Source organism: Centropristis striata, chromosome 15 (genome assembly GCF_030273125.1).
Source record: "Centropristis striata isolate RG_2023a ecotype Rhode Island chromosome 15, C.striata_1.0, whole genome shotgun sequence".
Lineage (NCBI taxonomy): Eukaryota > Metazoa > Chordata > Actinopteri > Perciformes > Serranidae > Centropristis > Centropristis striata.
The window spans coordinates 33,943,502-33,958,066 of record NC_081531.1 but is presented as its reverse complement, the minus strand read 5'-3'; the positions used below and the strand labels follow the sequence as shown (position 1 = coordinate 33,958,066).

Genomic DNA, 14,565 nt, shown 5'->3' with positions numbered 1-14,565 from the left:
GTTTTTTTAATTCAATTCAATTCAACTTTATTTATAGAGCGCATTTCATGCACAAGGCAGACTCAATGTGCTTCACAATATATACATAATTACAGTTGAAAAACAAAACAAAACAACAGAAAACAAGCAAATACAAACAATTAGAAAAAAAAAAATCAATTACAAATGAATTGAAGAGTGCAGGTAGACAAGCTATGCCATATTCACAACATATACACTTACTTACTCACACATGTGCACCCACTCCCACAACCACACGTACACAGTTCAACCGAATGCTGTTGAAAAAAGATTGGTTTTTAATCTGTTTTTAAAAATGGCTACTGATTTGGCATGTTTAACGGAGTTAATGCCACATAGAAACAGAAAACACCTGTTTTTAACATTACGTCTGATAGACATGATGTTGACTTAAACAAGTCTTCCTCCCTTTCTGCTCCTCCAGTATCAGTCCAGAGGTTTGGTTAAAGCTTCTGGCAAGTCCTCCTTCACCACCTTTGTGGATCTGGGCATGTACCAGTCACCAGGAAGCACAGGGGACAACATGTCTGTCACTGGTGAGTCTGAAGCTGCTCACAGCAACATCTGCTCAGAGTTTCTTTTCAACATTAAACAAGGAAGTTACAGGTGATTGCAAAAGCATTCACTACCTTAACCCATTAAGGCCTAAAGCGCCTGGAAAAAATGCCTGGAAAACCTATGGGCGATTTTCAAATGACCTCCTAAAACCTGAAGTTTTTCTGCTAAACAAACAACCTACTAAATAATAGATTTTTCAGCCTCTGTAGCAGATAAAAATGAAATTCAAAAAGTATTTGAGAGCTTATACCCGTGGCTTTCATACAAAGTTGAGTTTATTTGTCCAAACCTTCAATAAAGTTTTTTTAAAAATCAACAAACTCAGCAAATGTCACATTTGACTGAATAAAAAATCCTATGCATAATACTAATACATGCCCATTAGCAAGATGCAAACATGATATGACCACTGGAAGAACAAGACATAGTTCTCATTAGCCTACTGTAATAAAAAATAAAATAATTATCATAATAATAATAATGAATAATAATAATACATTTTATATATTGCACTTTTCAGGGTACTCAACGACGCATAAAGTAATATAAGACAAACAGTCATGATTTCTTATATCATCACAATCAATTAGCCTATTATTATTATTAATATTAATATATTATTAATAATATTATTATTATCTCCAGATGGCCACAAATCTGTCTGTTCTTTGGGGGGAAATATTTCACTTACTGCTGAGCTCCTCCGCTATAGTCGTCTTCCTCCATGATTTATAAGTTCTGGAAAAGTCTGATGTTGCATTGCGACACTCCCGTATGTATTCTGATCATGATTCTGATGCATTTCATTGGCCAAGAGACCGAAAATAGGTGGAAAAAAATATAAATACTACAAAATGACATATCCGCTGTCCCGGCCTTAATGGTAGAGTGACGCAACAGCGCTCCCGGTTTTAATGGTAGAAATGCTGTAATGCTTTCCCGGCGTCAATGGGTTAACCTTTGACATTGTTTTTTGTACAATGAAATACTTTGGGGAAAATTAACTAGGGTTCCTGCAGATCCTAGAAACAGCTCAAAGGCATTGAATTAATTCATCTAAAAATAAGTCCTTAATTGGTGTTAAAATTTCTTGCATCAGTATTTCCAAAGCATTGTGGAAACTCAAAATAATAGGCTCTGCAGGGTTTTTTTAAAACATAACTACAAAGTCGATGAATGTTGACTATTTAACCAAGATTTTGTAGCATGGCTGAAACCAGTACAAGGCCATGCATACAAGTGCATGATGGGAATCAGGGCAGTGGATCCCACATGCAGAGAAAGCTAAAATAGCTGGGAAAACTGGCCAGCAAATGCTGGGTATTTCCCGTTTCTGCTCTACCCTCGTTTCTGTCACTAACATAAAAAACATGTTTAAGATCTTATATTTTTTATAAGTATATGTCTTTTTTTTCTCTTCAGTGTTTGTTGTCATATAAGTGGTCTGAGTGACTATAAAAAAAGATGCCTTAAGCTCAAGGAACCCTGTTATTATGTAAAGTCTGTTCATGATTTAGCTTTTTTCTTTTACATTACAACACAATCCTTTAAAAAAGGAAGCAAGTTATATGTTTAGAGAGAGAGAATTGTGTCTTATTCAAAACCTTGTACCTTTTTGCCCCGGTTTTGTTTTACTTTCTCACTTAACCCCTTTCCACTGTGGCGTCCCTGTTTAGGCTCCAGGTTTGAGCAGCTGAAGATGGAGGTGAGGAAAGGATCCATGGTTAATGTCAATCCCACCAACACACGCCCGCCAAATGACACACCTGAGATCCGCAAGTACAAGAAAAGGTTCAACTCTGAGATCCTGTGTGCTGCACTCTGGGGTGAGAACACATTCAATACTTGAGTTTTAAATACAAAAATCCCCTCTACTCCTTCTTTGTTGCAAAAACTGCAAAACTGTGTTTTCTTATGTTACAAACTGTTGCTAAAAAATATGATGGTCTCAACAATATGACCTGGAAAGTCCCATTTCACCATCTTCTAATTGGCTTAAAAGCAGATAAGTTAATAGTTGACATCACATATTCTTTAAAGCTCTCTTTCTTTATTCTTTCTCCAAATAAAATTAATTGTGGTGGTAGGGTTGCAGCAGGTAACGATGTGCAAATGAAAGCATACAAGATTTCAAATAATAATTACATTGTAGCGGCACTCCGTTTGGTCTTCCTTCTTAACTGCGCCACTTCTATAGTCAGTCGATAAAAACACTCCTTTTCCACACGAGCGACGAGACATGACAACTTCTTTGTCTTTTGAAATGTTTACTTAAAAACAACAAAGTAAATTACAAGCCCGACGCACGGTCAAAAGACTGTGTTGCTTCCACCATGTTCTGACTAAAAACGAAACTTAAGATACACAGTCAGTTACCATAGTTACCACTATATAGTGACATCGCAATGTAAAATTTAAAGACATAGAAACATTTTTTTTTTTTTTTACTTTCTTTTTATTGAACATTTTAACAAACATTTTGCATACATCTGGTTTACATAAATCAAACCCCTCCAATAATACATCTTCAGATTACACTTGCCATCTTTCATCTTGGATCAGATATAAATTAACTTTACATTTTTATTCACTCCAATAAAATTGTGCAACTGAAATAGTAGTCATCCAATGTCATCCAAAAATTATGACTAATCAAACAGCATTTTGTTCCAGTGTAGCAAAATTTTAGAAATACAAATAACAGGAAAAAAAACAATAAAAAACATAATTTTTCAACTTCTGTAGCTATGAACCAGGGTACTTGTCCTTCTAATGATGGCCATCTCAGATAAAGTCAGATCTAATTGATTTTATGTACTCTACCCAATTTTTCCATATTCTTTTAAATCTGTCCTCCTCCAGTCTCACGGAGAAAGTTAATTTTTCCATCACATAAATATTATGTATAACCTCCACCCAGTCCTCAATCTTGCATAGAAAAATTTTAACCCTTTAAACATTTCTAATTGTATATTCTAAACTAACATACTCTTAGCATTGCATGAATTACAATGAAATTATCATCATTCATTTTTAACTGTTTTTAACTTAAATTATTATTGATGAACTGGCCCTTATTGGCCCTTACATACATAATAATGATAATAATTCACTGCGAAAAAAACGTCTAGCTGCAGCTACAGCTGATGCAATATTTACATCCTTTTTATGCAAAATTAATAAGCTATTAATTTGTGCATGTGTTTGTCCCTAGGTGTGAACCTGTTGGTGGGCACAGAGAACGGTCTGAAGCTGCTGGACCGTAGTGGTCAGGGCAAAGTTTACCCCCTCATCAACTCCCGCAGGTTCCAACAGATGGACGTCCTGGAGGGCCTCAACCTGCTCATCACCATATCAGGTCATTACTGATCATCATCGTCAGTGTGCTCTCTCTACAGTCGGTTAAATCTGTCTGTACTTTTGGCATAAGACTACCGTCTTTAATGGGATGCCAAACACAAGACACCAAATTGTGCTAATGCCTGCAGAGTGCTTATTTTGCACTGAATTTTGGCATTGCTCTTCAAAGTAACAGGAAAGCTGTTTTTATTCATGTGCACTGTAAATTTGGGTTTGGAGGAAATGACAAAATTGGCAAAAAAAATGCAATTCTTGTAGAAAGTTTTTGATACCAAATCACAGCATAGATTTTTCTCTAGGCTTCCTCAGGGACTTGGTGTCTTCTTTTTTTAAAGCAATAACAAAGGGGACACCAAAAGAAAAACAACCATACAAATCCCACAAAAAAAAATCAAAAATCAAATCACTGCTTAGGAGTTACATTCCTTGTAATCAGTCGTCTGTTTCTGTTCTTGTGACTTAAGCATGTATCCTTTAAACTGTCACTGTTTTGTGTCCTAAATAATGTCAGTTTTTCCCACTTTTCTTCCAACTTGCATTGTCAGACGATGTGTTAGTTTTTCCATGATAAGGTCTTAATGTGATATTTTGGAGAATTTTTTGACATTTTTTAAAATCTATTCTAGAAAAATGTACAATTTAGCACCAAATGGTTTCAACCCAAAAATTGCGGCAACAATAAGACATAGTTGAGCACGGGAAATGACTTAAAATACTCCTATCATAATGTTCTTAACTTTTTAACACTAAATTCATTTTATTAGTTAAGTGATTTAAACATTTGTTTATATTAAAAATGTATTAGCATAACATCTTAGCACAAAGAGTTGCTTTCACATGATGTACACCACAGCTGTGGAACATACTGTTTACCTGCCATCTCCCCCTAAAAAAAGCTGAATGTCACTTCAAGAAATGTGAGATAAGTCTCTTTGTAAGTGATCTCCTTCTGTGTCTGTTAAGGCAAGAAAAACAAGGTGCGTGTCTACTACCTGGCCTGGCTGAGGAACAAGATCCTCCACAATGACCCTGAGGTGGAGAAGAAGCAGGGCTGGACCACTGTGGGGGAGATGGAGGGTTGCGTGCACTACAAAGTGGGTGAGTAACAGATGACGACTGTTTATCACCGCTGTCTATTCCACTCCGGAGAACTTCTCATGAATGCATTTGGCACAGTGAATTATTGATTTCAAGTATCTGATGTCAGACGGCCTTGTGGTTGTTCTATCCAGTGAAATATGAGAGGATAAAGTTCCTGGTGATTGCTTTGAAGAATGCAGTGGAAGTGTATGCTTGGGCGCCCAAACCGTATCACAAATTCATGGCCTTCAAGGTAAGTCTCCCCTTTCCTGTGAGCTGGATTAGATATGCGTGATCAGTCGACCGGAAGAGCATTCAAGTTGATTTTCTTCTCTCACTCACTTTCTGCTCCCGACCCCCTCCACTCCTTTTAACCAGTCTTTTGCAGACCTGCCACACAGGCCCGTTCTGGTTGACCTGACAGTGGAGGAGGGTCAGAGGTTGAAGGTCATCTACGGTTCTTGCGCCGGCTTCCACGCCATCGACGTCGACTCTGGAAACAACTATGACATTTATATCCCCGTACATGTGAGTTCCACAGCCGTCAGACAGCAGTGTTTAAAGGAACACTCCACCGTTTTTTCATATTAAAACATGTTATTCGGGTAAGTAAGACGAGTTGATACAGACCTCTTGCGTCTCAATGCGTGCACTCAATCACCCTGGCGTGCGGAGCTACTTGGCTAGCACTTAGCTTAGCCCAGTTCATTCATTAGGATCCAAACAGATGGACAGTTAGAAGCGACCAAACTTCTCCACGTTTTCCCTCGGCGCAGTAATATCATCACTTCCGCTCCCTCTCACTTCCGTCAGGAGTGATGATATTACTGCGCCGAGTCGAAGTGCTCCCAAGTGCTATTCCGCCATACATTATAGTTCTCCTTTTTATCCGCTTAGAAAAGCGCCACGTTTTATTTTGTGTCCCCATACTTGGTCGTTTAACTACTCGTGTAGCTGTATTTAAATAGGGAAAACGTGGAGGAGTTTGGTCGCTTCTAACTGTCCATCTGTTTGGATCCTAATGAATGAACTGGGCTAAGCTAAGTGCTAGCCAAGTAGCTCCGCGCGCCAGGGTGATTGAGTGCACGCATTGAGACGCAAGAGGTCTGTATCAACTCGTCTTACTTACCCGAATAACATGTTTTAATATGAAAAAACGGTGGAGTGTTCCTTTAAAACCTATTTTTATTCCTTGGCTTTTAACCACGCATGAGACTCTGCTCTTGTTTTTAGTGTTTTATGGTTTGCTTTTATTTATTGTTTTTTAAATTGTTTTTTTTAAAAAGCAATGAATCTATTTATTTTAGTGTTTATTCCTGTTTTATTTATTTTATTGTCTCTTGTTCTGTTTGTTTATGTACAGCACTTTGTTGCGGCTGTGGTTGTTTTAAAGTGCTTTACAAATAAAGTTGAGTTGAGTTGAGAAACCTGCAGGAGCTCATCCCTTCTGTTTTCATCTCAAACAGATCCAGAGTCACGTGACACCGCACGCCATCGTGTTCCTGCCCAGCTCAGACGGCATGGAGATGCTGCTGTGCTATGAAGACGAGGGCGTCTACGTCAACACCTACGGACGCATCATTAAGGACGTCGTCCTGCAGTGGGGCGAGATGCCCACATCTGTTGGTGCGAGTCCAATCCAAAAACAAACTGGCATAGAAGACTATAAAAGTGATAAACCGTCTGTATGAACTGTAATCAACTTGCCTAATGCTGATGCTACCTTTTTTGCCTCGCAGCTCACATCTGCTCAAACCAGATTATGGGATGGGGAGAAAAGGCCATCGAGATCCGTTCGGTGGAGACCGGCCACCTGGATGGTGTCTTCATGCACAAAAGAGCTCAGAGGCTGAAGTTCCTTTGTGAGCGAAATGACAAGGTAAGAGAGATGCAAACACTCCAAGTTATAATACGTAACGTTTATGCATTAAAGCAGGGGTGTCAAACTCAAATACACAGTGGGCCAAAATTTAAAACTTGGACAAAGTCGCGGGCCAACATTGATATTTATTGAGAAAATCGACCTACACAAGTTCAAACAAAATGGAACAAGCAGAGCTTGATATAACTTAATATTGCAAACATGCAAAATCCAATATCAAATAAAACAAACAAACACATCAATGGCATTCATTTCTTAAATAAAATTTAAATAAAAATCATATGTCCCTTTATTTTATATGCGGCCTTCTTTAAATTTAAATTTAACAGTAATCTTTTTCCACAGGCTAAAAATAAATGTAAGAATAAAATAACAACAATAAACCAAATGACTAATAATAATATCCTTCAATGAATGTGCAGCCATTCAAGCCCATGCCTTGGACTAGCAAGAAAAAGTGCATAAAGACAACTTTAATTTGGGATTTGTAGTATTATTTGCGCTGTATAATACCGGCGTGCCAGCTCTGGTTGTCATTTGGTATTTCCTTGCGGGCCAAATATAATTATACTGCGGGCCAAATTTGGCCCACAGGCCAGAGTTTGACACCTCTGCATTAAAGTGTCTAAAATTGACTAGGCCTATGTTATATTTTTTGTTGAGTTTTATCCCAGATGTTCCCAACAACCTTGGTTGCTCTAAGTTCACGGGAAACATACGAAAGGCCAGATAATATGTCAGAGATATTGTAATCACATGTCACAGAATTATGCAGAGCATTGCTGCATCAAGATAGGTTGATCGTCACCCATGACCCATACTTTGCACAGATACAAGTCAGTAAAATTAAGGGCAGACATTTCAGGGGACATAAAAATAGGAAAATGACATTTTTGAGTGGAGCTTTTAAGTTTAAGACAGTAGGGTCATTAATCCTCTGAAGTCGCCGGTCACGCCAGCATGATCGGATCACATGACTTCTTCATCAACTTCCCTCTAAAGTACAGGCTTGAAACTCCATGCCAGCTTTTGCTTGATGATGATAAGTAAATCAGGGGATAAGGTCAAAAATATTTTTTATAAAAATAAAAACTAGATGCTATGCTCTTATATGGTATATTTGCAAACATTTAAAACTCTTCGTTGAGCATGTTTGTATTTGTGAAAGTAAAAAAACATCATTTACAAAATCTTATTTTATGGGGGGTTTATTTGGGTACAAAATGTCGATCCAGTAAGTCAAAGTGAAAAGATAATTATCATGTCATATAGTTGAGCTGAAGAAAATGACACCCACATGGTATGGTAAACATTTTGTGGTAACACTTTACAATAACCATCTAAGTGATGTTTATAGATGGTTTATAAACCAATTATTAACAATTTACAAATTGCTATACATATTTAATCTTCAAATGTTTTCAAACAATTTCTTAAAGGTATATGAATAATTTTGAACTAATTTACATACTTAACATTGGTGTTAAAAATGTTATAATGAGTGCAAAACTATGAATAAACTAAAAATGATTATGTAATTGTTTGTTAATGGTAAAGTAAATATCAGCTTACATTAATATACCATCTATTTGGCATTTATAAATTATAATTCAACATTAATACATTTTCTATTTACCATTCTAAATGGCTTATATACAGTTTATAAATGATGAATAATCTTTAATAAACTATCTGTTTACCATCTATAAATGATGGTTATTGTAAAGTGTTACCCATTTTGTATTGCGGTAAATAAAGGCAGAATAAAAAGGATTCTTAAACCACCAAAATAGCCCCAAAACTCCACAGGGTTAATAGAAGCTGGATTTGAAGACATGCATATCCTTTGTGTCTGTGCTGTCCCTCAGGTGTTCTTTGCATCCGTGCGCTCTGGAGGCAGCAGCCAGGTGTACTTCATGACGTTGAACAGAAACTGCATCATGAACTGGTGAAGGAACAGCTGCTCTGGTCAGTGTGTGGAACCCAGCAGGGTTCAGAGAAGGAAGTGCATCCGTTATTCTCACAAGCGCATGCACACAAACACCTCTCTCCCTCGCTCTTTCTCCCTCATGCTCCAAAGATAGACACACACACACACACACACACACACACACACACAGACAAACAATCTTTCAATCCATCCCAGCCTACATGTACTCTCCTTCAGACACAATTTCTTACAGAGGGCCCCTGATAACACTCTCCCTGGAATCACCATGAAAAATCACTGATAAGCTTCAAATGTTAATACCATCTATTGATTTGTACTGTAAATATTCTTGTCTTGATTTAATTTACTTGGTGGACCCGTGTTCAGTCGTAACTATTTAGTTCCTAATTGTGAAGTATGTTGAAAACATTCCTCGATGGTTCTACAGTACGTTTTGAAGAAGGCATTATTTACCAATACTGTATGTTGAAATGAAGCTGTAAATAGGTAGCACCTTACACTTAGATCTGAATCATTTGCAGGCCTTCTATATAACCTCCATTCAGTGTGTTCCCACCGGACACATGGACGTCCAATAATAAAATGCTGGAACGCCCATCTGTAGTGGCTTGTGGACCCCCCATTGTTTTGGGGCTCCCACAACTTCAGGGAGGCTTAAAGGAATGATTTAGTACATAAAAATATGACAAAGGGATATTAAGGTCAGGACAGAGTAGCTTGTTGAAGTATCTTTTAGTTATGTACAGTAACCTGAAGTCCGGCTTTCACTAACTTTTTCTGGCCTGAATGGTAAATGATGTTGCAACTCTTAATCACAGTAAGTAAGCCTTGAATGCTTCAAAAGCAAAGTAGATTTAAAAATGAATAAATAAATGATCAAAAAAAGCCAATCAGAAGTCTCATAAATGTGCAGAATCAGTAATGTGAAATCTCCTGCTTTGCCTTTTTTTCTATGGCCGAGGTGAAGCCATCCATTATTTGATCAGTCTTGTATCTAAACTTTTTGTTTTCATAGATTTACAAAATACAAGACTTTGTTATTTATATGTAGTGATTGTGTATTGGTATTAGCCTACTGGTATTCTTAATTTTACTGTAACTATATTGCCATTATATTGCAATATATGCTATTCTGTGGAGTCTTTGTTTGAGAGGGGGAGTTTGTGTATTTGGCTGGTAGTTTCATGGGGTATGATGACACCTTCGGGGGAGAGAGAAAGGATGGGACATCGAGGCGTCACTGAGATTATAGTGACTAAGAGAGATCATTTTTGTGGTTCTTTCACCCTCCTACCACAGTGATCTGCTCTACTGTATTATATTTCAGTTCTTAGACTATTTCGTTAGTGTGGATCTTTGTTGAGAGAACAGCTTAGTGTGGTTCAGTTCATTATTTGTCTTTAGGCCAGTGGAAAGATTTAATGTAGGGTGACTCTGCAATACCACAGAGGACTCCATCTCATCAGGCACTTTGGAGAAGACGGCTGGAACACATGAGACTTAATATATCTTATATCTATACATTCTGCCAAAGTTCACCGCATATTCTGCAACAAGGGTATGAATCAAGGCCAAAGGGAGTAGAGCTCAGATGGCGACTATAAAGATTTAATTTATAGATCACTGACCAATGTTCCTTTCTGTATATAAAAAAAGTCTGCTGCATTTTTCACTAATATGTTATCATCTCTACTATTTTTTAAATGTTCTTTTTACATTGTAATTTGAACCAAAAATAGAACATGGGGTGCTTTTGTTTTTAAAGAGGATGTTATTTTTTACAATAATAGACATGCAAGCACACCCATATAATATGGAAAAAGACTTAAACAAAAGAAGGTTGATTTGTGGAAATATAAACTTTACATATCTGCCATATTTTCTCAAATTTATTTACTTGGAGCTTCAGGGAGAAAGTGATTATTTTTCACCTTTTAATGGCAATCAATCAATTAATTTTTGTTGCTCTTATACAACAGGCAGTACGGTAAAAGTATGGGGCAGAATTATCAGGAAGTAGTTGTGTTATTTCCCTTTGTTCTAATAAATGTCACTTGTTTTCTTGGCAATACTGCGTAGCATTAGGTGCTATGTGATTGGTTCAGGTGCTATATTGACACTAAGACTGGCATAACTTCTTTTAAATTGATTTTAAAATACACTTCATTCAGTTGCTCTGTGTCGTCAGCAACAGCAATCAACAAAATCCGCCCATGCTCACATTCATTGCAGCAGAAAAATTAGATTTGGGAGGGCAGTTTTAGCACCAGCAGCCATATCCTCCTCTCTGCAGCTGCAGCTTTGGCTAATTCTCTCTGGCTGAACACGGCTGAATTTCCCAGCCAGCCCAAACACTGTAAAATGTTTACTCTAAAAAAACATCCTTAACATCCTCTGCATCATATTTTCTGATGCAGTTTCTGCTGTTGTAAATGTAGCTATTTTGCAATACAAGCCAAGAGAACAAAGAGCAGAGTTGCGCCCCCAGGGACACAGATAACGGCGGCAAAAACTGCAGGCTTTTTTCACACTTTATACCTTTTTCAGATCAGGCTGGAAATCAGTATTTTTTTCTCTTAACCCCCTCGAGGTGCCATGATTAAATCAACATGCCAGTTTTTGTTTGATGATGATAACCCAAGTAAAACCAGAGATAAGGTCAAATATATTTAGTACAAAAATAAAGAACTAGATGTTCTCCTCATTTTACCTTTTCTAGGTTATATTTGTATTCAACATTTAAAATTTTTCAATGAGCATGATTGTGTTCTAAAAATAAAAAAACAATTCTATGGGTTGAAAATGTTGACCCAGTAAGTCCAAGAGAAGAAATATTTATCAGGTCAAAAAGCTGCTGTTTGCTGAAAGAAATTACTCCAACATGGCATGGAAAACATGTTTTAAAGTGGTATATACAGGCAGAATGAAAAGCATTAAAAAAAAAAGCCAAAATAGCCCAAAACTCCAAAGTGTTACGTACTCGGGGGTCAATGCCGAACCTTAACCAATCAGAGGCTGCGACACACGGCGGATCTTGCCAAGAAAAGGATTCTTAATTTGTCGTTGGCACATGAATAACGTTTTTTTTTTTGTTCAGAAACACCACTGTGCTTCCACAGCACTCTGAGACCAACAGGCAGGCATATTACAGTGAAGACAGATTTTCTGTACTCCTGTGATGCATCTTATCCGGAAAAATATCCTCATTTTTCAACAAGTTAGCTCATCAGCCTATAAATAGAAGCTGTAATGTTAAAAGAATGCAGCTGTCATTTTTTTTTTCTGTGAAACTGCCAGTATAAAAAGCTTTTTCTTATTATGAAAGGAATCTTGGCTAGTGATCAATAGGAGACTCTGAAGATACGTTCCACGCGGGCGAAAAAAGAAAGCCATTAGGAATGCAGTATAGGTCAGGGCAGAGAGCATTTATCAAAGATTATATAAATAGATGGTTAATTTTATGGTGAGATTATAAAACAAACTGTAAATGGGCATGGAATGCACTTTCACTTCATACATTTACAAATATATCTCGAGCAGATACTTGGTGTGCATGTAAGCCATTGAAATAGAGTATATAGTACTGTATCAGAGTTGTTTTCCCCTTTTTAGCGAATGTGTTTTTATTCTTGAATATCTGTTATGTGCCATGACTTACATTTTAAATGTCACAGTTACAATCCACCAGGAGCTCTGGCACTCGTGCTTTTTACGCTCAAATCATAATTTTTTATCAATCTGCCATGTTTACAGTTAAAGCAGTGCCTTGGAGTTGGGAAGGTGAGAGGTTTAAGGATGGGTTATGAGCCCCCCCACACACCCTACACACTTGTCTCTTACTTGAAATCTCAGAAGAGGCATAACTATATTTGCTCCCTCAATATCATTTATGTGCCACTTAAGTGCAATTAGTCGAATCCAGAATATTCCGTAGATGGACTTGAAATGCTTCTTTGGCACCACGTATATTATCTATAAAAAATAAAAAAAACGACCATCAGACGATAATCCATTCAGAAAAAATTGCAATAACAATTAGCTAACACATCCAATTAATCTTAATGATGTGCTCACAGTCAGAGCCAGCATAGTGAAAAGCCATACGTATGTTTGTAGAGAAAACTTGTGCACGGATCAGATCCAGCTCTCGTGTGTGACGTCTGCTCAGAAAACGTAGGTTTCATGCAGCAAAGATGAGAAAAAGCGCTTATTCTTGTTGTAATCTAATCGTAGTGGGGAAAGTAGCTTGGTATATTCTGAGAAGCCTATTTTATAAAATATGTAAATTAGTCTATATTGAGAAATCAAAGTGAATGTACATCTATAAGACAAATTTGTATTTATATAAAAAATGTGTACTGCTCTATTAATCAAAGCACAATGTATTTTAGGGCAAAGAGATAAAAGTTATAACAGAGATGGAGTTTGTTGTTTTCCCCTCATTCACTCAGCAGTCGTTGAACTGGTCAGTGCGTTATCAGTCTATAAGAAGTTGTTTATAGTGAAACGAGTATACGGCTGTGTGTGTGTGTAGACTGTCAGTTACTGCAGCATTAAATAAAGCATAAAATAATCAAGTCTGTCTTCTTGTGGCTGTAGTTAAGACACTAGTGGAGAGTCACAGATTGGTGGAGGATATTGGCTGTAGGTTTTGCATTTAGTGAGTGAAAAGAGCATCGATAAGTAGGAGACGATTACAGAATACACATAAAAGACAACTACTTGATTATCATTTCTACACTTTTAGATTTTTTCTCATGAGATACAAAAAATCCCAAAAGTCGAACTCCACAGATTATACACATCAAAGTCTGTTTAGGAGCACTACTATAAGGGCTGGATGTTATAATGTATTAAATTAATTGAAATTTACCGTGTAATTTCTCATATAAAACTATTAATTAAATGTTTGTTTGTTTGTTGTTGATTTTTTTTATTTTTCAGTCACAAGAACATTGAACAAAGAACTCCTACAAACTGACATTAAGAGGAACATTTTAAATAAATTAGTAAATATAAAAGATAAATTAAAAAAAAAAAGGAGTAGACATTAAAAAATAAATCGTGGATGTTTTTGTTGGAAATAAAACATTTTATTTTTGTGCCCGGCAGTTGTATTTGCTGTATTTGCCTTGGTGCAGAATGACCTTATTTGTTGATTTATAGAGTTTGAACCTAAATAAAATAAATACAGATGGATTTTGATTGGCTGTCATTTAATGTCTCTATCATCCGTGAAAGTGCTCTGAAAGTGATTTCACCGATACTGTTTGCCGATAAAGTTGTGGTGTGGATTCCAGCATCCACTTGAATTAGGACAATTTAAAAAAAAAAATGTATAGTTACCTTTGTGGTTTTTAACACATCTGAATCGGTTGGTTTATAGCTGGAGGACTAAAAATGATATGTATTGATTTGTAGAAATTGTTCCCTAAAACACTAAACACAGAGTGATGCTCACTAACAGTGAAGGTGAAACAGACTGTTGTGTGTAAAATCAGTGGAGTTCTCCTTTTAAAGTGGCTGTACGCTGAATTCAGAGCAAATAGATTGACTACACATGGCTCTCAACATGGCAGCTGTGGAGTAGTTGCTGGGTTTTTTTTTTTTTTTTTTTTTTTTCAGAAGATGTATAGCTTTCCTAGGTATGATGCGTACGGGGGTTTCTCAGCAGTTTGAAGAACAGAAGTGCTCATCATGCAATCACTAAAAA

At 36.8% G+C, this 14,565-nt stretch overlaps 1 protein-coding gene across 4 annotated transcripts in view; it reads left to right on the top strand.

The window, feature by feature from the left end:
• Nucleotides 1-13,839, top strand: part of mink1 (misshapen-like kinase 1) — a 48,034-nt gene extending 34,195 nt beyond the window's left edge. For all 4 annotated transcript variants that reach the window (XM_059351602.1, XM_059351601.1, XM_059351604.1 and 1 more), the window contains 9 exons: nucleotides 446-557; nucleotides 2,256-2,405; nucleotides 3,794-3,937; nucleotides 4,903-5,037; nucleotides 5,172-5,272; nucleotides 5,398-5,547; nucleotides 6,486-6,645; nucleotides 6,759-6,898; nucleotides 8,770-13,839. In XM_059351602.1, coding sequence (XP_059207585.1) covers nucleotides 446-557; nucleotides 2,256-2,405; nucleotides 3,794-3,937; nucleotides 4,903-5,037; nucleotides 5,172-5,272; nucleotides 5,398-5,547; nucleotides 6,486-6,645; nucleotides 6,759-6,898; nucleotides 8,770-8,853 — 1,176 coding nt within the window. In that variant the 3' untranslated portion in view covers nucleotides 8,854-13,839. The remainder of the gene's footprint in view (nucleotides 1-445; nucleotides 558-2,255; nucleotides 2,406-3,793; nucleotides 3,938-4,902; nucleotides 5,038-5,171; nucleotides 5,273-5,397; nucleotides 5,548-6,485; nucleotides 6,646-6,758; nucleotides 6,899-8,769) is intronic.
• The last annotated feature ends 726 nt before the right edge of the window (nucleotides 13,840-14,565 follow it).